The sequence below is a fragment of the Myiozetetes cayanensis genome, unplaced genomic scaffold (assembly GCF_022539395.1).
Source record: "Myiozetetes cayanensis isolate MyiCay16 unplaced genomic scaffold, myiCay2020 scf4, whole genome shotgun sequence".
In the NCBI taxonomy this organism is placed as follows: Eukaryota; Metazoa; Chordata; class Aves; order Passeriformes; family Tyrannidae; genus Myiozetetes; species Myiozetetes cayanensis.
In genome coordinates this window covers 41386077-41412951 of record NW_026087631.1, presented here as the reverse complement: position 1 = coordinate 41412951, position 26875 = coordinate 41386077, and the positions used below count along the sequence as shown (strand labels likewise).

Genomic DNA, 26875 nt, shown 5'->3' with positions numbered 1-26875 from the left:
TAATAAAACATTTTCATATCATAAACTAGATCTTGAAAGCAAGTCTGATGGAAAATCTAGCTGTTTGCATGTTGTTGAGGTTCTTGTTAGTAAAAATTTTGTTAAAGTTTGAGGATGTCTGAAGCAAACTAGTTACTCACTAACATCTGAGTTTAGGCAGAATGAAGGGAGGACACCTGTCCATTCTGTATGTGCCAGTGGACAATAGATTAAAGGTGTGAGGAATGCAATTCAGCTTCTCTTGATTATTATGTTCTCTACAAGGACAGAGACTAGTGTTTTTTCCTGTGCTGGCATCATGAATCTATGCATATAACTGGAGTTTTGTGAGAAGCCAAAGTGAAAAAATTAATTTGCTATCCAACCTAATAGTTTAGTATTTCCTTGCAAAACTAGAAAATGTTGCTTTATGTAGGATGAAATATCTATGATGACTTAAATTGCTGTGCTTCTATGAGCATTCATAAGAAAAGCAAAGGAAATGAAGTAGCTGTTTCACAAAACTTTGCACTGTTTCCTAGCCCCTAGGCTCATTGGACTTGAGCATTCACCTAAAATCTGATACAAAGATTAGGACTCAGTAATGAGTATTTGTGTATGAGCTACATAATCGCAGTTGTCATATTGACTAAAGCTACCAGGAGGGGCCTTTGTCTCTCCTAGTAAATGTCAATTAGAGCATAGACTATCCTCAGCTTTTTTCATGGAAACTACAAAGTGGACACATTTCCACATATGCAAAACCTTTTATCTACTTCACTTTAAAAGTGTTTTAATTTACAATTGAAAAGCTGTTTCTTATGACCAAAAAAGAATAATCTATATCACTTCATAGCTCTAGTCAAAATACTCAAGGAAATTTCTATACTGAGCCCAGATTTTGTGGAGTGATCATATTCTCTTGGAGTCAGCAGCAGACTTTTTCTACAGTGGTTAAAACTAAGTATTTTTTCATGAGTAAAGCATATTTCTTTGCTAAGAGTAATTGAAAATGGTCTTAGTTAACAGAGCACTCTTCAAAACCAATGAAAAACCACTATTTTAATTTTGAGTAAGCTACTGTGTTGGCAAATAGTTGAGTTATTGACTTACATTGAATAGTTTGTGGACAGCATTTCAAAGAACAGAAGTTTTTCAGATTTCACATTTACTTTCCATGTGAACTTGCTTCAGATTTTTCTACTTAGTAACTTGATCAATTAATGCCTGTTTCTCTTCCCTCCTTATACTATTCTCCTACACATGCACTTATAACTAGTTAATAGATTTTAGACTTAGTGTTTGGGTAGCATTTATTTATAAATTGTTCTGCTTATATAGGATATCTTATCCATATGTAGGAGCTGCTTAAAATATGAAAGAATATGCTTCTTAAAATTTATTTTACTTCCATGAATTTGGTTGTAGAAAGCAGAATTCTGTACTTCAGCGTTTGTACATCTTTTCTGGTTCCAAGGTGTCACTTCAGTAGGCCAAAAGCAACATCATCAAGATTCAGACAACTTGTACTTTCACTTGACATTTCACCTGAATTTTGAAGAGGTTTTACTTTCTTCTTTCTGCTTAAGACTAAACTTGTGATGGGGAACTGTCATGTTTTATAGTAAAGGTGCCTCCTGACTTTTCTGTAGTGACTGCTGCTCTTTGGTTCCTCTCTTCAGTGGTAATACATTATGCTCAGACTAAGTAGATTTTCATGCTCACAGTTGAGGCACTTTAATGTGGACTTTATAGTGTTTTCAGTGACTACCCGTCTCTCTTTGTTTCATCCCTGTCTAGAATGTACACTGCAAAAGAAGTTGTAGGCAGGGTACCAGCCTGAAACTTCTTTCAGTTTATGTTTCTTTCTCACTAAAATAATTTTCTTGAAAAATTCCCTCCCTGACAAACTGAAATGTTCTTTTTGAATCAAGATTGTGTAAGAAGATGGGAAGAGGTACAACGTTGTGGTAACATTTTCTCCGTAGCTGTAGCTTAAACTACAAGTTCTTCAAGGCAGTGATTGATTCTCCTTTACATTTTGTATGCAACTTTGCTTGATTTAGTGCAAATGACAGGGACAATGGTCTTTGCTTGTAAATATTATTGGCCTATAAAAACCTGCATTTCCTTAATTTTGTTACGTGGTGATTTTCTTGCATGGTCGACAGATATTTCTGAGTAGTCAAGGCTGCAGGTAGGTCCTTTGCTATGAAATTCTAAGAATGCTTTTCTACCTCCTCGTACCAACAAATACATTTGTCCTAATTTATCAGTTTCTGAGAGATAGATATGATTTTAGAAAATCTTACACTTTGTAATAATTTTCATGGCAATTGTTGTTATGCCCATCTGCTGTGGTTTCCATTAGAAGCACTTTCCCTTCCATCGCTGTCAACTTCAGTGCTCCCTTTTCAGTTTTCTTGTAGGAAGTCATGTCATTACCTCTTGCAGAGAAGAGGTTATTTAGAGCTTCACTCCCTTGGGCTATCCTCTGAGACCTACAGGGTAAAGTAATTGTTATTGAAGTGAAGGGGATAGAATTGGGTACTGCGTGTGGCACTGAGTCAGCTTTCGTTGGGGAAAAAAAAAAAAAGTTGTAAGAAAACTGACCTGCTTTTTGGCACATTTAAATTGTGCATGCCACGCTTGAATGGAACTGAACAAAATGTTTAGTGTTGAAATGAGATACAAGGAGAATAGATCATTAAAGAAGTGCCAAACAGCTGCAAAAGTGCAATTTTGCTGAATGCTGTTTCCCTTGAGGTTTTTTCCTGATGCCTGAGAAGATGCTGTATTTGTATCCTCCACTGATGCCACTAGACATTTTGGACTATGAGTCAAGGTGGCCAGGATGGATTTTCAAATGCTAAAATGTATGGGGGAAATTAATTTTATCCTTTCTTCTCCAAACATAGTTCTCTTAAATCTATAATAAGTATCCTGAAATCTTATTCATGAAAGCAAAAAGCCATTGCTGTATCTTTTGTTTTCTGGACTCATTTTAATGAACCTTATTTATGACAGTTTGAAGCAAGGCATTAATGACAGGTATGCAGAACTCCAGCCAAATTCTGTACCATAAGTGAAATTCTCAATCTTTTCAGATTCTCATGTAAGCAGTTTGTTGTGCTAGAGTTAATCTTTTATTCTTCAGAAGTTCATTCGTTATTACTTATCTTGTTATTTTTTATCTTTTGTATATATAGGCCTGGGGTATTTTACTACCTGCTAACACTGTTTTTAGTTGAAGAATTTCCTAAAGGGAGAACCGAACAGTCAAATGTGAATGTCAACTTTTTTTGGTACTTTTTTTGGTTTCTTTTTCCAAAGTGGGTTGTCCTGTTATTCTGACTGCTGCATCTGATCTTACAAAGTCAATGTTCATATTGTCAGGGTGTAAGTCTTTTTGACACCCTTTAATAAGCATCATTTCAACATAGGGTCTCCTTTCTTTAGTTTTGTTCCTTCCAAAGACAAGCTGTAGTTCCGTGATAACCAATCAGGCCCAAGAAGATTCTGAGTTCAAGTTATAACATGGCTATAAAAATAAAGAAACTGATTCTTAATAACTTGTTATTTTATTTGTAACTTTGGAGAAGTCTAAAACTTTAAATGGAAATTTTTATTCTCTACCATTTGTAACTCATAATCCAAATAATTTCTTTTTTAACTATGTTCTCAATAGTGAGACACGGAGGACAATATTTACATTCTTTTTATTTTGAATTTAAAAGGCCATTTTTGTAATGTATAATAAATACATTAAAACACTGATGAGAGGTTTGCTAATTTGCATATACTGATCTATGTATTTCTTGTCATATATTTCTACTATAACTTAATTGAGAACAGCTGACGTTTGAATAACCTTTGAATTTCATAAATTAATTTTTTAAAAGATTGGTATTCCTTTCGTGTTTCCAATTTCTTGAAGATTGTTATGTAATTTGTCAATATTAGCCATTTTCCCCTTTAAATAAAATACCTGTGAAGGTTGGAGTCTTTCAGTCTTGTAAGTTCGGAGCCAGTAATACACACAAAAGCTGTTTTACAGCATCTACAACACTGTGCTCCTGAAAATTACTGGTTCTAGAAATGGTGTACAGAACTAGGCAATGATTGATTATTGAAAAGGACACAGAAGGAATGTTAGAAAAAATGAGTTTTACATGTCTCCTGGAGAACTGTCCTAAGCTTAAGCATTCTAAGTCCTTTGAAAATTAATCTGGAGGAAGAAAGAATAGCTTAAATATCCCTGCTTTGGTGGTCTGTAGTTTATAAACAGCATCAGCTTAGTTTGTTTTATTTTTACTCCCAATTTTTGTTTCTCAGCTTTACCAACATGTAGCCTAAGCCAGAAATTTTTTATGCCGTCCTCATATTACAGATGATACATCTTTGAACAGGTTGTAAGGCCCTTTTTCCACTTAGAATATTCAGAGGCCCTTTTCCTAATTTAATAAAGGTCTAAAACTTAAAATACTTTATTCCTTTGTGATATGAATAGCACTTAATTGATTTTTTCAAAATTTTCTGACTTTGTACTTTAAGATGGTTAGAGCGCTTTTAGGGATTTTCTAGATGAAGATACTGTTTTAAATGTTTAAATAGCTGTAAAAAAAAAGATCCTTGGAAGTACTTAGGCTTAAAATAATTTGTCCATTGACAGTTAGATTTGAAAATGGAACTTGGGCATTATTGCAAATACTGTGTCTAGTCCATCATCTTTGTGATAAATGCATCCTTTTTCCATGCCGATGTTATGAATTTATTTTTAGCTTGTGAGTTGCAACCAGTTATGTGGAAAGTCATGCATTTGTTTTCATGAAGTCTACCTGTATCTTATTGGGGCATGGGTCTCCTCTCACATTAAAAGCAGTTTTGTCATTGAAAACACTCCTGCCATTTGCTTCTGCCATATCAGTAGCACATGATGTAGAATGTTAAATAATAGTGATATTCTCTATAAAATAAAACATTGTGTGGAGTAAAAGGAAAGGAAAGAGGTCACAGAAAAAAAACATTTAGCATCTGATTATTTCCTCTTTTTGTCTTTGATTAATGTGGAGTAATTGCTTACAATTTGTGCTATTAAAGTTTACAGTCCTATGTAATTTTCAGCCATTAACTTGCATCGTGTTCCATCCTTAGGATGACTTTTAATCACTGAATTAGGTTGAAATTGAAAGGGACCTCTGGAGGCCATCTGGTCCAAGCCCTTTGCACAAGCAGGGACACCTAAAGCCAGTAATGTTCCAAATTAGTATTCTTCAACTCCACTGTTTCTGTGGCCTCCTTCGTTAAATCTTCTCCCCACTAACTTTCCTGTAATACTTGTCTGTCTGAAAATATAAAACTTTTGAAGTAGTCTTAGTTGCAATAATACTAGTTCCTATAATGTTTGGGGATCACTACATCTGGCCTTTCTGAACAGAATTGATTTTCTGGTGTGTATTTTTGAAATATTTTCATTTGTAATGGAAGATTTTTTTTTTTTTATGTTCAGTTCCCTGTTTGCATGTCATAGTATTGCCAACACATTCAAAACCAGAAGTGCTCACTAAAATGCAGATCCTGAAGATGTATATGGATGTCAAATTTTCTGTTATAAAAATTAATCAGGAGGGTTGCTGAAGCATCTTACTGTTGTGTATAATCAAAAACTATACATATATCTTATTTCTAAGCATACGTAGAAGAAAACATTACTCAGCGGGAAAGAAAAAAATGCCTGAAGAACTAGATTTTCCTTCCAGGAGATTCTGTCAACTGATTTTCTAGATCATGGAGCAGTTTGCAGAGGTGCAGATATTTTGGTGTCTGTAATATTCAGATAGGGATTAAATTAAATTCCTGAACTGCTTTAGAGATGCATTTAATCGTTAGGTGACATCTTGTAATTTGCAAGTGGCCAGGATGTCTGCCCATTCCCTGTGTATCCAGCTTCCTAATAAGTGGAACTTTTGTATGACATAAAACAGATAGGTCACTCGATTTGTGACTGACATGAGTTATGTAAAATCATTCATGCCTTCCAATGGCACATCTGAAAATCCAATGTATTTACCTTTCTCCATGTCATTTAGAATAAATGTTCTGCACAGTCATTATCATGGATTCCATGCCACCCACTCGAAGACCCAAAAATATTGTTTACTCTAACCTGGTCCTGAGCAAGAGAAATCTAAACTGACCCTGGCTCTTTGGTAGGGATTTGGGATGTATTGGAACGAGTGTGTACCTACGCGTGCATGAATGCTACCTTCCACATTGGTAATGAATCATTAGCTGCTGCTAAGTCGCTTCTTTCTGGACTAAAAAGAAATCTAGAACTCTTAAAAAAATAGAATTGTCTGAAAATAAAAGCTCTTTAATACATTTTTCCTAGACTGGAAATTTTCAAACTTATTTAACAAGAAAACAAATTAAATAGCTGAGTAGATCAGCAAGGAATTAGAAAAGACTATTTCAAAGAACTGCATGGACTCAGAGTGGCTGTGGAGGTGTAGAATGATGCTGTATAGGTTAGTGGGTTCACTAGCTTTGTAGTAGCAGAGGGAAATGGAAGAAGGTGAGGAAACATCTCTATACATTCCGGTTCAGTGACACCTTTAAATATCATGTGTGAAGTAATCAAAGAAACACATTAAGATTTTTTTCTATGAGATTTGAGACACAGCTTGTTATGATGCAATGGTATAATCCTTGTTTATGAGTCACAGGCCCAGTCCATAGACTTATTTCAACATGCGTCTAATTTTTAACATGTGGGCAGTTGCCATATGAAGACTCTCAGACGTTTTTATATAGAGTGTGAGATATATCCAAATTCTTGCTTGGTATTGTTTTTGAAGAGCTGCAGCATCTTAGTCAAGTTGAATGTGGAATGAAAAATTTTAAAGCAGGATCAGAGCTGATGGTGGCAAACTGACAGAGCTATGTGAATACACTTTTAGGACTAGCACCATAGTATTTAAAACATTTTGGGTATTATTTCTGATGAGAAAAATTATGATGCTGTTTATTTGCCACTGTTGTTTTCTACACATCATAATAAAATAACTTTATTGATTTCAGTGATGTTAAGTTCTATTCTGAAAAGCAGTATTGTATTTGAGAACAAAGAAAGGAAAACAGTAAAAATCTTTGTGAGTGCCCGTTTGTGATACGAAGTTTATTTTTGTCTATAACACAGTCTGATATTCAGAAAGTCTATCTCATATTATCTGTAATATGTTCTTACAGTAGAACTCGTTACAGATCATTTCAAAGGGGAAAACCGAGCTTATGAAATGTGATTAACCAGTTGTAAAGAAGACCAATAATCTCAACAGTGTTAGACTATTTAGGGTAGATATAAAGTTACCAGTAATGTCAAATCATTTGTACTCTCTTGTGCTGCTAACTGTATTATCAGTCTGATCAATATTACAGAATTGGGACATTCTTCCACTATATACATGAAAACAATTATATTTTCCCAGTTGTACTGTAATGAGATTATTTACCTCCAGATGTCTGTAGGTTTACTGTGTTTCTTTTGTTTCTACCAAATTAATTTTCTTAACATGAAGTGGGAGGACTCATTCTGAAAGCATGAAAATTTACCTGAAATTGTGTAGTGATTCTTTGTAAACAAATTGAACATGCACTGAGCCTTGTAGTTAAATAAAATGAAAAATAGTATCAACTCTTCAATGCAGGACTGCATGACTTAAAACAACTTATCAAAACACCTTCTAATTAGGATGCACAGTCATTTGCTTGTTCTCAGTGCTATTAATATTTCAGATTTTAGAAGGAATACCGTGTTAGACTTTTGTTTAAGTCCTGAGACCAAAGTTTTCCCTGGCTCACAACTTTTGTTTGATTTCTCCAATTAAAAAAAATTAGATCTTCTGTAATGAATTTGGATGTATGCTTTTGGCATTTAAGTATAGCTTACCTGGCACTGATGGTTTATTTTACTTTCTAAAGGCCGTGATTCAAAGTTTCATGGAAGTCTACCAACTTGCAGTTTCCAGAGTTGAAACATTAGTGAGAGAAACAGAATCTCTACAGCTTCATGCTGCAGCTCCAAAGTCCAGGCTCCAAACAGCATGTCTTCATGAAGGTGTCCTTACAAATGGTAAGTCTGCTTTACAATTATTTTTGTCATTTGGATGTGGATTCTTAGCCAGCATTTCTCTTCATGCTGCATTGTTTCTGTTTGGAAATACAATAACATTTATCTATAAACATATTAGAACAATAAAATTAGTGTGAACTGAATTTTTTTTTTCAGAAGAGAAAGGGATGGTACTAGTTAACACAGGGATTATTTTTACTACTTTGTCTTCTACAAGGACCTGTTCATTGCTGCTGTTGCTGGAAAAGTACACATTGTGGTTGCTTTAGTTTTGGCAGTACAGTAAATAGCTGAACTTTGGACCTGAAGAATGTAACCATCTAGAGATGTAGCATGTTAAAGTGGAATGTTATTAACTGTTCATGTAAATAAAATGTTTATTAGGAGATTTGGATTTTAGTGCTTCTCACAAAAGTTGCAAAGGTTAAAATCCAGTTTCAGAAATAATTTCTGGCCTAAAAATATTGTTGCCCACAAAGATACTTGGATTTGTTTAAGGCTAATAAGGTGATTCTTCAGATCTGAGATTTCTCTCTAGAGGAATTATTGAATGCAGATTTATTTGTCTCAGAGAGGCAGGAGGCCAGACACATAAACTGGTATAAACATGTAGCCAGGTATCTCTAGACACTGTAGGATGTGCAGCTTGCATACACTTGATGTATTTGTCCTCCATTTTTTCTTACTTTTTCACAGAGGACAAAGGAGAAAGCTTTGGAGTTTGTTTTTTTGGTGGGTGTTTGGTTTGTTTGTTTGTTTGTTTGTTTGTTTTTTTGTTGTTGTTGTTGTCCTTATCTTCTTTTTTCTTCTTTTAGTCTTATGTAGCAAAGGACCATAAAGAAAATGAGGATTGTCTTTCTTTTTGAAACAGAAGATGTGTAGGAAGAGAATTGTCACTAAAGCAATTTTCATAAACACACTGTGACTGTGGCTTTGGCTTTGGTTGTCTCCAACAGAATTACATTACTTTCTTGCCCAGCTTCTAACAGCTGGGAAATTATTGTGAATAGAAACTATATTAGTCAGTGATGAATTTCAGTTTTAACATCTTGAGATAATTGTTGAATGAAAACTTGGACTCTTTTGATGTTTTCTGTTAGGTTTATGTGTGTCCTGCTGAGCTTGTGGCCAGTGTAATTTTGGACTGCTCCTTTGCTTGTTATGATTGTTTTTGTTGTTTAAATCAAGATGACCACTTGTGTACCAAGATTGGGAAGTCTGTTGAACTTGCAGAAAGGTTTGCTTTCATTTGGATTGAGAGAGCTTTTAGCAAAGATGTTGCTAGTCCTGTCTATGAAGGGCTATCCAGCCGCTTATTATGTGACAATGAAAACAAACACCTTGCTTTCCCCAGCGCTCCAAAGCTTGTGATTCAAGGCAGTGCTTTTTAAGTAATTCGTGTCTGCCTGCAGTGTCCATGTAAAGATGATACTATTTGTGTTGAAGGGATATATTAGCCCTCTGGGAGAATAGTTTTTTATTTAGATGCCATTTAATTTGAATGTAAGCATAAGCATTAGTAGAAAGTGTTTTAAAATTTTAATGTAAAGGCAAAAAAATTCAGAATGAGAATGTCAGGTTGCTATGAAACAAATATAAGTGATTGTGCTATATTTTGTATATTTAGGGTTTCTGTAAAGCTTTTCCCTAACGTCTGTACAAGTTGTATTAACTTCAACATCACAGCTTTGTGGAGTGGCTTATATTTTAATGTTTCAGTCGATACTGTTCTGTTCTGATTTTCGGAAAGAAGTTCTGTGCTAAATATTTGTATTAAAATAGAACAGATTTTGTTTTCTGGTTACTTTAAATGAAAGGGAGTGATGACTTGAGTATGTGTTTGGTTTCAAAATTAGACAATCTTTGTTGGTTTTACTTCACTATGTTCTCTCATATATCCATTGCAGACAAAACTTTTCATATAGGAGACAAACTTGGACTGTATTAGTTTCAGGCCTTCATATGGCATATGCTTGTGTTTTTTGAACAGTAATCTGTTTCTCAGTGCTGAAATGTATTTTTGAAGTCTTCCTGTTATGTGTGGACTCTACCTTATAAGATTGGGTTTTATCCCACCGTGTTGTGGCTGTTTCTTGATGTCTTCTATGCTGGTTGCATAAGGATCTTACCCTCCCTACTGTCCATTGCTTGCAAGTTTGGACCATTCATCAGTATTAATCTTTTCCATGTTTGGAAGGTATTGCTTTCCTAATTGACCTTTTCCCATGAAATTTCATAACTATGTCACCTTTCTTTCTATTCATACCATTTCTGCCCTCTTCTGTTGCTTTGGGGTTTGCTGATAATTGTAAAAACAAAACTGATGCCATAAGGCAACATCAGTGATTCTAACTCATCTTTTATCTAAGACTCTGAATTGACATCTCCATCCTCCAGTCTGCTTCTAGTCCAAGCACTTTCCTATTAGTCAATAGTGTTTAGATTATGAGATTGATATGTGTGGTCATGCTAATGCCAACAGAGAGGAACAGGAAGGGGTATGATTATGATGGACAGAGGTCAGATGAACACTGAGAACACTGCTTACAGAGAAGAGAATTATTATGTGGGGAGAAGTTAAGTCAGTAGCAGAATGTCTCTGTACTCTTGATTAGTGTGCACCTATCTGTCTGTCATACTCATCTCTGATGATTCTTCTTCTGTGTGATTTTTGTTCTTGCAACTCTCTAAAATTAAGTATGGCTGAAAAACAGTTCAGGTTCTTTTCTCTTTTTTCCCTTTTCTGTTGTTCCCTATCCCTGTATCTCTCTTGGTTGGGGGGGTTTCCTGGTTGCCTTTTTTTTCTAAAACTTCTGTTTGTTTTTTTTTCTTTACCAAATTCCTAATAAATTTTCCTTACATTTCTAAAATGTCCTTGTGTGTGTGTGCTATGCAACAATTAACATTTTGTAATGGTCTTTCTTGCCTACTTTTTGTTCAGCAACATCCAGTAATATGAACATTGTGAATGAACCATGCTTCAAGGTTCCCTGTTAAATGAACACTTGACAGTTCTGAATTCTAACCAGTACTGAATTCTGCTGCTTTTATTAATTTTAATTCTTCTTCAGATACATTAGTTTATTACTATACTTGCACATTCATTCAGAGATGCAGTAATAAGTAGACCTTGAACTAAGAGCTTTTCAGTGCTCTATTGTGCATTAGTATAGTCATAAACAATTATTTTGTGGGTGCTGTGGGGCAACACGTGTCATCATATTTAGTCATATGGCAAGCATGTGAATCCATGCTGTCCAAAGGTTCATTGCTGCAAGCACAGTGATGCAGGGCGTGGATGCAGTGACATTGTTTTTCCCCCATGCAATTTGTTTCCTTGTCACCAGTTCATCTGTGTTTATAGCTAAGACCTGCATCTAACAGGCATACATTGTCCTAAATTTAGAATTATGAGGATGGAACTGGAGAGAAAGAAAACATTTGCTTTTCTACTTTCTGCATAGGAGAAAGGCACTCACTCCATCGGTGTTATGTTAAATGTCAGAGGGTGTCTTTCATGGGCCAGAGCCATATCTCTTATGTAGCTGGAAGAATTCTTCCCAGATGTTGCAAGAAGCAGATAGGTCTTTGATGAAAACTCTCCTTGGCTTTTTCACTCCTCTCAAGCTAGCCTTATGCACAGTTAAACTTGTTTTGTGAAAGATTTGGAGATACTTATTCTTAACTTTGCAAAAAGTCATTAGACTTGTTATTTTACCCTCTTCCTTGATGTGATTTCGTGGAAATAGTCTAGGACATAATTCAGTAAATATGGACCTCAAATAATTGTAACTTTTGCTCAGTACTGTTAAATACCAGTGTGTGGTTTAGTTGCTGTGAAAACATGTGAATGTTCCTAAAGTGATAGTAAGTAAAGAAAGTTCTGGCAGGTCCACAAGGAAAATTTTTCGACTATTGAGGTGGTCACAGACATGAAAGTATGGAGATGTCAGATGGGCAAAAATAGAAAACTCTAGTCATAGGAGTTAATAAGCTTGAAGTCTCTATAAGATTGAATCCACCAAGGAGTAATATCTTCCAGAAACTATGATTTTACTGAAATATTTGCATTTCTTGCATGATTTTAAGCAGTTGGGCATCACTTGACAGCCTTACTGCATAGTCAAGGAACGCAGATATCCCAATGCAAACGCTCACCTGGTCATGTGATGTTGCTTACACAAGTAATAGTCATAACCAAAGAGTAAAAATCACGTAGTTTAAAATAATAATAATATAAACCCAGTATTATAAATCACATTATGTAACTTAGGGCAAGGTGTTCAAAACCAGTTACAGTAATTCAACATCCCATTTGCTATTTTGTAAGGAATACTTCCTTCTCTATGCAAAAATTTCTTGATACTCAATATTCTAGGTATGTGAACTTTAAACTTGTCAGACTGTTGTAACATATTTGAAAATTACAGTAATTTGATTAAAATGTTGCCTATAAGGCAAAAGTTTCAGTTAATAGAATCCACATGTAATTAAAGTGCAGAACCAAATGTAATCAGACCCCAGTGACTGGTGCCCTCATATTGATAGTTTTACAGTGGCCTCTGGGGTTGAAAGTTTATGTTAAAGTTACAAATGTAGCTGTGCTTCAGAAAAGGAGTTTAGCTGTTGAAAGAGGTATGACAATGTCCCAAAGTGATAGTCACACAAAGAAAGTAATTGATAGTCTGTATTTTAGGGGTGTCTTCCACTTGGCAGGTGGAAGAAGCACAAGACTGCTGGAGTATAATAGTCAGAGAATTGCTTTCTGCAGCAGCACTGCTAAGTAAACATTCCCAAATGGGGGATCTTGCTGTGAGCAAGTAATGGTGTATTTTTTTAATAATATAGTTACTTGATTTGTGTGAATTCATGTTTGAATCATCTGAAAGTTATAGACAAAACACTATGTACCAAGCCACAAAAGAAGTTTAAAAAAAATTTCCTGAACTTAAAAAAAAATAAAAATATTTTCTCTGGACAGTTTTAAGACTCGACATCCTGTGTTAGAGTTCTCTAATCATCACCAGCACAATTTACAATCAGAACACACAGAGAGCCAGTTCAGACCAGCTCATCTGTTGACTTTGGCAGAAGCCCTTAATCTCACTGTGTGCAGCTGCCACTTGAGAGCTGGGGACTCGGCAGAGAGCCGAAGGAGGGTGGGATGCAGGGTTGGTCAACGCATGAACACATAGGCCTGCTTCATTTCAACAGCCATACACTGCTTTTTTTTATACTCTTTCATTTTACAGCCTTTTTTTTTTTTTCTAACCTGAAATTAAATGAGGACCTCTCATGATCCACTGCGCTCCAGGCATAAGAAATTGTAATGTCTGGCTTCCAGAAACTGTCCCGTCAAAATGTGCTTCTGATTAGGTGGCTTAATTACAGCTGTGAAAACAATGTTGATTTAGGCCTCAAGATTCCAGTGCATGTCAGCCGTTATTAGCTAGCTTTGGACTGAAGCCACCATTTTAAAACTCTGTAGCACTAAAGTCACACACTGCCTGACAACTTTTTATTTAGGCAGAAATGTTGCCAGAAGCAACACATTTTATGCAAAATATTTTTCATTGCGCAAATTTCAAATGTGACACTGTTGATGCCCATAAAATGGGTAGTTATGAGTGGACCTCACCATGTCCAAAACCTAACTTTTGAAAAAAAAAAAACCCACCCCAACATCCCTCCCCCACCATTTCAAATAGATTTTATAAAGTTTGACTGACATAATGCTTAATTTTAATTCCTTTAATTCAGTTTTATTCCAAATCCAGCATGTTAGTTTAACCACCCAATTTTATTGCATCTAAATTTTCCTGACAGTTTCATTTGCTGTTGGGAAATAAAATTGCCATTTTTGCAACATGGGAAATAATGGCTAGTTTCAAAACCAATATGTTTGAAACTTCCTTTGCCTGAAGCAGGTTAAGGCGCACAGTCAATTTACTTTAGGGGGAAAAAAGCTCATTAAATAGTTTTTAATATTTTAATATAATTTAAGTAACTGCTTTCACAGTGGGAAGGCTTATTAGGCCCATGTATTTACACCTGCAGAGAGGTAAATGTTTGGGTAATTAGGTGGTTTCCAATAATTCAGTTTTTCAGTTGCAGGGTTAATGCTGTAAACACTGTGAATGGACATCGTGAGTTTGCTGCATTTAAACATTACATTGCCACTGGTACTATTTTACTTTCCAGTGCTTAAAGAGGGTTAGGTGGGGTTGGTTTGTTTTTTGTTGGATTTTGGTTTGTTTTGGTTTGTTTTTTTTCTTTGTTTGGTCTGTTCTTCAAGCCTCCTTAATGACATGAATTGGCTAAGGAATATGAGTGAATGTGTGTGGGTGTTAACTCTCGGCAGAGGTCAGTACTTTGGAAAAACAAGATCCACTTTCTCACTTCACAGTTGCCATGAAATTCCAAATGTCCATGCTGTGTGGTTTAATGGAAACCATGAAGTTCCTAAATGACTGCAGGTTTGTTCCGATGTTAAGCACAAAACAAATCTTTCAAGTCATTGGCTGAGTCCAAAAAAGGAGGGGTCATTTTTTCAGGAAGGTAATCTCCTTTCCTTTTTTTTTTTTTCCCCTTCATGGTTTGCATTTCTATGGCATTAAAAATGTGTTTCTAGTGAGGCACTGGAACTACCAGCTCACAAACAAGGGTCCTCAGTTACCAGGACTGAAAACAAGCCACTTGGAACCTAAAGCTGTATTCACCTCTTATGCTAAATGCAGGCCAGGGCAACAATTATACCTCCAGGAGAAACTAATTGGAAATGGATTTAGAGAAACTAATGATTTGGATAAGGAGGAAAGTCTAAAGTATAGGTTCAAGTTTATCCTGTAACAAATCATCATGCATTCATTCTCTACCTGCAGCAGATTAGCAGAGAGCAAGGCTGTGAATGCCTACACTTTATTTTGTTTAGTTTTTGAAGGACAAATAGTGGAACAAGCTAGACTTTTATTTTCTTTGCAAAATGGTATGTAGGGTTTCCTGAAAGTGATTGTTTCAGAAAGGCCCTAGTTGTCATGGAGGGCAACTGTGAGTTGGGAGACAGCCATGTGATGCCATTTTCCTTATTAAGACACCTTTTCAAATGTATTTCATTGGTAATATTGCAATGAGTTTTTTTCACCTGCTGCGTACATTTGCTTTGTTTGCCACAGACTCCTGTTCCTTTTACCTTCTTCCCACACCTGTGAAAGGGACATTTCCAGCACATCAAATTAAAAGAAACTTTTGTATATTATTACATATATTGTTAATGCTGCAGTCGAAATAAAAGTATTGGGAGTGCTAGACAGGCTGTTATTTTGAAAACTGGATATTATAGACCAGGACATTTAACCCTGGAAAAAAATTTTTACAAAAGAACAGAGCCAAGGACACAATTTTACTGGCTTTATAGAAGAAAAGGAATATTCTCTACAAAGGCAGACAATTCACTTCTTTCCAGACTCAAGGACTTTTACTCAGGCCAGAAGGTGCTTCCTCCTCCCTTTTGAAGAAGTTATTTCAAGAAAGAGAGCTGGGAAGCTTGTATTATTCCCTGCTAAACTGTGGGTTAAACATAAAGGGAATGTCTGTTTGTTCTGTGACACTGAATTCGCTGAGAAATTTTTGGAGGGGATTAAAGAATGTGCCTGAATGAGTCTAGCTCAGATACTTAAATGGCGAATGAATCCATGCAATCCAGTCTGTCATCTTCCTGATATTTTCTTGACATTTTAAATTTAGATCCTACAAGGTATACTGTTGTGAATAATTATTTTCTTGTTTTGACAGCTGTTTGGTTTTGTTTCAAACTAAGTATGTAAAGCACTTTTTATAAGGAGAAAATTCAGTGCCGATCTTTAGGCATTAACTTTGATAAACAGTGCAAGATGTGTAGATGCAACCTGTGGATTCAGGATGACAGATGGAAGGATTTTTGTTGTCTTTTGTGCTGTTTCTTGTTTACTTTATACTGCAGCCTAGACCACAGGGTAAAAAAAGACAAGAGTTTGATCTAGGGCAGTGTTGTCAGGAGTCTGCCTCTTTCTCTCCTAGCCTGCATCTATGTGCAGCATATGCCCCCACTTATAGTGTAGCATGAATAACGTTACATCCATGCATCTAAAAAAAAAAACAACAAACACACACTTTAACTTTGTAAAGCAAAATTTCATGCTTAAGAGCTTGTGTTTCCCTCTGGATGGCAGAAAGACAGTCATAGGCCCAGCACCAGAACATTTGGTGCCAGCGAGCTGGCAAACTTCCCTCCACAGGAGACAACTGTCTCTGATGCTCTGCCTCCTCTTAGCCTCTGCTTCTGGGACACAGACTGTGGGAAGGTCATGGCAGCACAAGGCTGGGTACTGTCTCCATCCTAGGTCCACAGCAGACTTCTGTACTGAGTACTTCTCTACTGAGAACTAGCCTCACTAGTCCACACAGAGGAGGGTGGATCCTTCTCAGGTCAAGGGGAGATAGTGAGAGCATTAAAGAAGGGTAGCTGCAGAACACAGCAGTCTACTTTATTTTGTGCCTTTTTAGAACTCAGGAAATCAGATTGTTTTTCTGTTGGTTTGTTCATGCTCTCTTCCCTTGCCTTCTTCTATAATTGTGCATATTTCAGTGTTTTTCAACTGTGAAAAAACCTTTGCATTCCTTTCTGTGATATTTTTGCAGTAATGTGTTTTTTGTAGAAATACATGTGTCTACCTGCTTCCAGTTTCTTGCATTTTGTATTTAAGTATGAAAGTTAATGTGAGATACAAAGAAAAACCAAACCTTTAAAATATGCTAGAGAGTATGACTTGTGGGGATTTAAAAAAAAAAAAAAAAAAATCAGAGTTAGTGCATGGAGCATAATATTGTTCTTAACTCATAATATTATTCCTGTAATGTTGGCATGATTTAAGGGTATACAGTGAGCAAGTTGCGTCTTACTGTGTCTTTTTACTGGATTTTACATATTTAAGACAGACAGATATCTACCCGGCATTTATTTATTTGGTTGGTTGGTTGGTTGGTTGGTTGTTGTTGTGTCTAAATTATGTATAAAAACTTCTCATGAATTCTGTGAAACCAACATTATGTAGTGAAGGCATAGTTTTTCTAGTTGATCTTAATAAGGACCTGTTTTCTACAGTGACTGGGCTCTATGAAGCAGCTTGACCTCTTCAATACATTAGTCATTGAACAAATTTTAAAAATGTGAAATGAATATTCAGAAGGGTAAAGAGTTTCATTGTCAGCCTAAAGGATGTTATTATATTATTATGATAATAATCTTGATTGTTCAAATAACACTTGTTTTACAAAATTTTTAACACAGTTTATGAAATAGTTCAGTTAAAGAAAGGGATTTAGAAAGAAATGTGTTTCTTAAAATACAATTTTTCTTCTCCATTTTACAAGAATTTGGGGGTTTTGTTGACTCGTTTCAGAAATGCCAGCTTTTGGAAAGGAAGTATCCTTTTTTTTATCAAGCCATCAAGTCATCTTTTTTTTCGGATTTGTAATGGAAGGAAGGGTAACTTTACAATGCACAGTGTGATTAAAATTTACTAAAAATATGGGCAAGAATAGTGTGGTAATCACCAGCAGTGTTTTCCTGCTACATATGATATTAGGAAAGCAGTGACTTTATGATGATGTAATGGTTCCATTTCATCCTTTTCAGGTGGTGTAACTTCTTCAGTTCCTAAAGGAATTCCTCTTTTTAGAGAGGCAGCTATAGAGCTTTTAAAATCACACTACTCTAAGACACCACACTTTTGAATCTGAGTCTCAGTTGAAATTGGCCCATAAACCCATAGTTCACTCATTAAATGTCGCCATAAAGTGGACATTGCAAGACTTCCCTCTCTGAAGTTTGTATGTTCACTAGTACTTTGAAAGCCTTTTGTGCTAGATCTGGGTGTTGCAGGTGATTTGACACATACAGCCTCTGAAGGTCAGAACCCGAATGATGAAATAAGTCACTAATTTTTCAGCTTTTGTTGAGTACTGAGGGCCTCCTTTGATCACATAAGGATCAGCTTGTATGGTGGTTATATGCTTATGGTCAGGGACTTTCAAGGCTTGTGTGACATCAAGTTTCCTTTCACAAGGTCTATTAAATCAGTTGTATTCTTTTGGGAGTTTGAGCATGTATTGTAACTTAACCAGGACTTTGCAAAACTTCTTGACAGTTGCAGTCCTCCAGTTTAATTTTAATTTGTGTATGTGAAAACATCCTATTGCTTTACGTGTTTCTAGTTAATTTAAAGTTTACTACGCTTTAAATATAAGATTTTTTAAAAAGACTGAAGTCTAATCAGGAGCTCTGAGTGAAGGAATTTAATTAATAATTGTAGAATGTACAAGGCACACCAAATTATTGAAACATCCCTGTTTTCTTTCTTTTTTTTTAGAAAACTCAATTTTTTTAAAGTTGTGTTACGCCTTTTTTGTTTTGCAAACCAAAAAGCTGAAAAAATCTATCTCCAAGCCTTTTCCTATGTTCTTCATGAGTCTTCTGATAAAAATTTTACATACCTGATGAAAGTTTGGAGTATTGTATGTGTTGGTAGTTTTTGGTTTTTTGAGCCAGTTTGTTTGTTTGTAGTGTTATGTGTGGTGGTAGTGGTGTCTTTTTTCATTGTTTTTAACTCTGTGCTGTCAGAACAAACATTTGGCATATATATATATATATATATATATATATATATACACTTAAGGATTAAATTCCATTAGGTTATTTTTTAACTGTTTATTCGTATAATATACGATTGGTATGAAGGAAGTATTAGTTCCCTTTGTCTAGTGGACTCACTCAAACTGCATGTTCAGCCTCACAGAAAGTGATGATCTAGGTCTGAACTGTCAGCAGTTCTTAGAGGCTGTGCTCAGGAATCTACTAAGTATAAAAAGTTCTGTTGAAGTAATTATTAGGGTTTTTTATTTCATTTTAGTCTGAAGTATAGTTGTATATATAAATTCAGCCAAAACCAATAGAGACAGTAAACCTAGCTCACCCTCACTCAAGTTGTTTATAGCTGATAAGCTTGATTCCTTGCCCAGCTAGTGTAATTTGGATCTTGTAATTATAAAAGACCTATATGTTAGCCATCAACTGAAATTGAGCCTAAAATATTTGTCCTAGGCTATTCAGATATCGACTGATATTTTATAAGCACTACTGCTGGAAAGCCAACCCTTTTCCCTGACCATTACTCTTACAAAACTACCCTTTAGAACTCTGTTGAAGACAGAATGGCTTCAGATGTTGCATGTAATCTGTGGGAGAGGGAGTAATTCCCTCCTGAAGTTACTTCAACTAAGTTTTGCTGGGGATTAAAGTGCTTACCTTAGATAAACAAAGAAAAGTTAGAAAACTATCCTATACTATAGGGAGCCAAATATACCTCTTCCTGCTGAATCTTCCCATAATCTAATTTACGGGGTAGCGGGATGGAGCCCTTATCAGGATTTTGGCTGGGACGTAACAGCCTACACATCTGCAGCCTACAGATTCTACAAATCTGGGCTATCCAGCAAATGTACATGCCTTGGCCAATGCTAAAAGGGTGGAAACCTTTGTTTGCCTAATACCTTGATGATTTTAATAATAAAACTTTATTTTGAGAAAATTAAATTGCCTTTAGTAGTAGTTCACTTCTAAACTTGTAGAGCAAGTCAGCCATTTTTTGCTCTATCATTAGAGGATCTTTTTACTGCTACTACTACTTCTTGGTTTAATACAGTTATTTAGATTAACTGAGATTTAGATTAGCCTGTAGGCTAATGCAAATGCGGGTGTTCTTACTCAAAATGCAAGTGTTTGTATTTTTGATAACAGATTCCAAGCAATCTCTTTTTCAAATAGGTGCAGATAGGTTGCATAAACCATGTCTGTATCCACTATATACTCCTAAGTCCATTGTCTCTGAAGAGCTAACATTAATCTGCTCTCTTTTAGGGGCTGGTAAAGGCTGTCACTTCTTGAAATCAGCATTTCCCTTGTCACTTCAGGATTATGGACAGCACCAGATTATATTCTCACAACCCCATGAACCAAAATAATTTTTTGTTCTCCTACAAGTTTTTGGAGAGGTCTGCAATAATATTCACTTCATTTTAATTCTGAGAAATGCCATTTTTCTACATACAATCTGAGTGAGGTGTTCACTACTTTTTTTTTTCATTGCTGCAAAAGTATAATTTTTGAATCACCAGCCTCTTCCAGAGGTGTGCATGCTTCAATTCCCTATGGCTTGCTGCTTTTCACCACCGTTCATAAAGATAAGTTGGTTCTTGTCCTTGCTGTAAATTCCTGGCAAGAGGGGTGTCTGCTTTACATTGCAATCAGAGTATTTCCTTTTTGTTTTCCTTTTGTCATGCTTTGGGCTATTCTTGAGCTTCCACTTTTTACTGCCTGGATGTCTGCTTCTCTTCGTGAAAATCAGATTTCTTGTGTGGAAAACAATGAACTTTCAAAGATTTTTAAAGACAACTGCAAGGGGACTTTTCCCTGTAGATAAATACACTGCGAAAGCAAATAGATTACATAACCTATCTGAGCTTGCTGTAGTTTAGCAAACCAGAATCTGAAAGAGCTTTGTGGATAGTCTTTTGTGTCCTGCCTCGTTGGAATTGTGTAGTTGAAACCCATAAGGCCACCAGAGAGCATTTGCTATAGTGGCTCTCCTAATTTCACTGTCCAGACACCAGTGCTCAATCCAGACTGTTCCACTTTCTTCAGCAAAGATGGCTTGAGCTTCATCAAGTACTTATTACATACATACTGAATTTTTAAGGATCTTTTCTGATTACCTCCTTATATTTAATACAAATATCCTTGAGAGAAGTAGTGAGCAAATTGGAGTATTCTCAAGGCACCCGTCTGCAAAGTAACAGTTTCATGTTCTTGTTTCTATATAAGTTATCAGGAGAATCTTAAAATGTTGATTTCCATTTTTTAATAGTTCATTTGTTTTTTTAGCTACATACATTCATATTTCTGAATATTATTCCTCAAAAATATTGCATATTTGGCAGAAATGCATAGCAAAAATTAATCTTCTGAATGTGTAAAGATTTTTTAATACAAGAAAGCTGAATCATAAAGATGCTTCTGTTGTTTCTAGACCTCCCTCCTTTATGTTGTTAAGTGTTACTATTGGAAATAATTACTTTTTCTCCTCATTCCCCCTGAATCAAATTGCTGATACAGTATATTTTTGTTAATTATAAAGTGATTGAAGTATTTTACTGAATCAGCGTAATTTCTTTTCTTACCAAAATGTTTATGATTATTAGTACTTGTGTTTGGCATTAAAAGTAGTCTTTGGTAAAAGATATGTCAGTATGCCACTGGAAAAGGTCTGCTGTCCTTGCCCCACTTAGCAGCAGAATGCCTAAATTGTAGTTGCGGCAGTTCATCACAAACAGACAAAAAGGAAGGTAGCTTAGCATTTTGCTGTGCGTGAGCCGTTAGAGGGCAAAGCAGACACCGTGCACCTTGACCACCTATTATGAAGCTTTTTGCTGCAATGTCAAGCGAAAGTGAGTTAATTGGGTGAAGCTGTAGAGCATGTTAGGGGCATGGTAAAGGGTTTCTGTCTGACAGCTGAATGGCAGCAGAAGCTAGTGAAGTGTGGCTGAGAGACAGAGACCTGTCACAAAGTTCATGTGGACTGTAGCACAGTTAGGGAGATGAAATGTGGTTCTGTCTCACTTTCTCCCTCATTGCATTCAAGCACCTTAAGATTTCACACTGTATGTGTCAACCCTTGTTCTCTAAGCTGTTTTCTCCTAACACTTCTGCATTCAAATGATTGGACAGAAGATGCTAATGTTTGGCAAAATGAATGTAAATATACTTTTTTCCTTTTTCTGCTAGAGCGGCAGTATACTTGCAGCTCAGATGAAACTTTGAAGGCTTACGTCAGATAGTCACACTGTTTAGGAATTTGGCTGATGGCTGAATATATTTCTCAAGAGAATATGAAGTTTGACACGTTAACTAGCTGGATGGGGACTGTTTTCCCACTAGCACTGACAGAATAAAAGGCAATGGGGGTGACTAACTGGTGCCTTAGTATGATGTCGAGAGTTTTTTAGTCTCTGGTTGTAGTCCTCTTCTCCCTTTCTTACTAGAAAGAAGTGAAGAGCTGAAAGGGAACATGAGAGAGAGACATGCTGATCTGAGGCAATGAAAAGCTGTGGGAAAACTCACATTATAGGAAAGCCTTTCTTGGAAGCAAGAGAGGCTTCAATTAAAGACGATGACAGTCTTATACACTGCTGCAAAACGTGGAGTGCTGTCACAATAGTAAGTGCACAGTGTACCTTTCAGTGTTGGTCGCAGCAGGCAGCACAAAATAAAGCAATAATCATTTGGGTTATCTACTCAGATTCAAAATGAAGTAAATAAAATTTGCTTCCATTCTTAGGCAAGTGGAAAGACAGCAGTAGGTGGCATGGGCAAAAATTTCAGATTGAAATCAAAACAAACTGATCATTTCACCATGTAAAAAAGAGCACTACATTGTTTGTCTAATAGTTTGGTATTATTAGTGCAGTGCAGAGAATTTGACCTGAAAATGGGGGACTTCCCTGTGTATTCCAATGAAATATCTGGAACAAAGACTTACTGTATAGTCTGTGTAAGGACTTTGGCCAATATATTTAAAAAACATCAAAATAAACTGTGGTTTAGAAAGTAATTATTCCATAATATAGACTAACTTTTCATATTTTGGTCTTTGGGAAAATGTGTTTTAAAGTCAGGCTATCAAACTCTGAAAAATGCACATAAGACATGACCAATTCCTTTCAAAACATAAATATTTTGAAAGCTTATTTTTGCTAGACATATATGTCTTAAATATCTGTTTACCTGGTGAAGTGTTACAGTTCAGATTGAATCATGTACACCTTATCTGGTGAATAAAAGTGCTGTTCTAATGATTTACCTGAACAGACACTTCATTTAAGATACATAATTCTTCTTTCAAAAATTACCTAAATGCATATTTATGTGATGGATTAGCATCAGAGCTCTGGCATAGTTATTTTGAGTTTGTCAATTTAATACATGTTTTAGAAAGGTATCTAAATACAATAATGTTAAAAGAGGTCTGTTGGGGAGATTATAACTGCCTTTAAAATTTCTGTGTGAAGATATGTGTTCAAACAATGAGTGTTATAACAGTTCTGAGTATTTTTTATTTCTAACCTATAGAATCCAATTTTCTTATTCATCATGAGGGTATATAATGAGATTGAATCAAAACAGTTCTTATGAGAACCAGCCAAGATTTTTTTTTTTACATCAATCACATTGCTATTAGATCTGATTTTGCTTCTGTTCAATGACTAGTATTCTGCTCTTTGTAAGAAGTACAGCAGAGGATCTGTATAACTAAACCAGAGGGTTTTTTTTGCCCAACAGTGAAGCTTTTACTGTAACATACTCTATTGACTTGCTGCCAATCAGTAAGTTTCATACTTTTTTTTTGCAACTCTCACAGGAAATCTGATTTCTTATCTCTGTACTGGGATTTTGGTGCCATATTCTTCAAAAATCCCCTCACTACAGGTTGAAAAAGAGTAATATAAGAATGTAATCAAAACATGTGATTTTTACTTTTTCTGGCATGCTGTTTAATTGAGGTGTTGAAAGCAATATGAACCAATATGTTTAAATTTGTCTTCAATATTTGTTATGACAAAATATTTTAGAACATCGCAAGTTACTTGCATATTTCAATATTGTAATAATTTTTAAAATTAATTATTCTTATTTTAGAGAGGATTTTGTCCATGTGGCCAGCTGATTAAGTGTACAAATAACAGACTGTTAATTGGTGTGATAGCCTTCACTGAGATCTCATTTCACGTCTACTGGTACAAATGCAGTAAATCTCATTTGTGCTTTGGTTCTCATGCTGCATAGAGTTGAGCCCAGAAGGACTGAAAAGCTACAGATCTTATTTTCTCAGCCTGCTGGTTATCTCATCCTCATCACCTCTATAATTTAGAAAAACTCAAGGCACTACCTCATTTTAACTGACTACTTGAAACGGTCATCTGAATTTGCCACTGTATGGGTTCTTAATGAAGGTCTAACATAACCTAGTTGTTTACAGTAGCTGCAATATAGCTTGTGGTGAATCAGGAAATCAAAAGAGTCCGTATCAAAGAGAACTGTTGAAGTAGGTGTTAGAGGCAACGATTGATTTTTCTTCAGCAATGGGAAAGAGGAATCTTTCATAAATGTGTCTTTAAATGTATGATTGAGGCTGGATTTGGTGAAATATGAATATATACACAGCCTTCAGCCTCTGTCTGGATATCTATGTGTATTGGAATCTGTGTGTCTGTATATGTGTGTTTCTACCTGTGTGTATGTGCATCTGTGTTTATATATGCATGTATACTCTTCCTCTCTCTTCCTGAAGAGAGAGTGTTTTAAACCTCAAATGTACCGTAATTGTCATTCAATATGTTAACTTTGTCACCATAATTACACTTTGCGATGTTTTCACATGCTTTATGACCTGATGAAATGATTGTTACTTTCACAGCTACATAGTACATTGGTAAAGGGCAGAAGAGCAATATGGCATCATGTTTTCTTAAGTTTGGTTAAGGGAATATAGAAAGTCTTTCTTCAGATTTTTTTTTTTTTAATTATTAGTGCTGATATACTGATATTATTCATAATCTTTCAAAGTAGGATGCCTGATATTTTGGTGCTGGAAGCTCTTCAGTGTTGAATTTTAACTAGTCTAACCTTTATATCTGTTTGACTGAATGTTGAGACTCATTGAAATATGAATCATGTTCCCATCAACTTACAGTCAGTGAATATTCTCTGACCATCTTCTAACAGGCTAACATTTGAAGACTATTAAGTGTTTGATTTCAATTGATGGTAAAGTATATTTAAAAGTAACTGAATACCTTCCATGGTTAGCATGGTGTGTTTCTAATAACAGTGGCAGAGAGACTGTAGAATAAGTTTGTTTATTTGATTAAGTAAACCACCTGGAAGTTATAATGAAGAGGTGTAAAAGTTCTCTCTAAGTATTTGTAGCACTTCAAATAAAGAAGGCTATTGTGTTCTAACACTTACTAGTGCAGAATACTTGAGATAATGTCCTTTGTTTCTTTTTGTTGAGGATAACTGTAGGTAGTCAGGTACCCTGTGTTTTAAAAAAGTGTTTAAAACAAGAAGCAAACACTTGCAGTACCTTTGTGAAAGGTATTTAACAGTAAATGTATATTCTCGGTTTTTTGTTTGTTTCTTATTCTTCATTTTTTATTCCAGGAAACAAGAGAGAGTTCAAACCTCAGTGTGGGTCCAAGCGAGAAATTCGGTCTGATCAGAGTTCTGTCCCAGACTTTTTGGCATTGCAAGCTGAACCTGACACAACCTACGGTGTTATGCAAAACAGAGACAGTTCTCTGTCTTAAAATTGTTTCTTAAGCCTGGATTCACATCCAATCCCAGAAGAACAATGGAAAATGAATTTTCAGATTCTTAGTATCAATAATGTTTTAGAAGGGAAAAATTGTGTTAATGCAAAATCATGCAATTAAAATGTAATTTTGTTGCTACCTTTGAATTATAGTTAACTGTATGTATTTTTTAATATAAATTTTACATTTTTATAAAAATGTACACTTATATGTTCACATTTCTGTGCTTTTCATTCTTGGCATACCAGAGCAGTTATTTTTTAAACTTTTATATATTGCAGTTGTTCATTTTTTATGTAGTATATTTTTAAATGTTAAAGAATGACACATTTTGGGTAATTTTCCTCAGACTTAAAAAAAAAAATAAATCAATAAGCCATTTTAGTCTCTATCTATCAAAGTTGTTTCATACTTGTCTATTTTAAAGCAGGACTGCAATAGTTTAATAGGATTGAGAGAGCTATTTGAAATGTATGCCAATGATTCCTGTCATTTCATGGCAGCCCTGCCATGGTTCACTGAGCCCCCTCTTTTCTCTTGTCAGCTCAACTGAAGACAAGCATTTAGTTGCAAACTTTAAGCAGGTTGTGCAAAACAGAAATGATGTGACTGCTTCTCTTCCTGCACAATAATGTCACTACTGGTCAATGTGAGAAGGTCAGGTTGCTCCTTGTAAAGCTACATGATACCACTTGCCTATTTGAACAAGTTAAGTTAACCACTGAATCTGGTCCCTGCAGGCACTGAAAACTCACCCTTTCATCAAGTGTGCATTTCATAAGAAAGAAGAACAATTGTGGAGGGAGGATTTCTGATGATATGTTTATATACTTTATAAGGACAGTTCCCAAACCAGTGTTGCAGTTAATATATTTAGTTTAAACTGAAAGACTTTAAAGTAATGGCTGTTTTGACCTTCAAATAGACTCCTTTTTTGTTGTTGTTGGTAGAACCCAAGAGTGACGCCCATCTTTGATGCTGACAGAATTTAAAACAAGGCCATTGCCCTGCATTTTCTGCCTTGTAGCACACAAAAGTAAAATTGTATGTCAGGCCGAGATGTCGGGGAGCTGACAAGATGCCCCAGTGACATTTCAGCTGGAAAGAGCAAGTGTCTTGCAACCAAGTGGTCAAATATCAAATAATAGGTCAAGCAGGAAGGAGCTGAGTTCTAACCACAAAGAGGTTTCTGGTAACTTACTTGACAAGCTTTTGGGTGCTTTGTGGCTTGACAAAGTGATGTTCTGTTGGGTATCACTAGACAGACTGTTCTTTATCGCCTTCAGAAGATCAGACATTGAC

At 35.6% G+C, this 26875-nt stretch overlaps 1 protein-coding gene across 1 annotated transcript in view; it reads left to right on the top strand.

The window, feature by feature from the left end:
- Positions 1-25945, top strand: part of CCDC171 (coiled-coil domain containing 171) — a 144530-nt gene extending 118585 nt beyond the window's left edge. The window contains exons 24-25 of the mRNA XM_050329587.1: positions 7960-8110; positions 25422-25945. Coding sequence (XP_050185544.1) covers positions 7960-8110; positions 25422-25567 — 297 coding nt within the window. The 3' untranslated portion in view covers positions 25568-25945. The remainder of the gene's footprint in view (positions 1-7959; positions 8111-25421) is intronic.
- Positions 25946-26875: the final 930 nt, after the last annotated feature.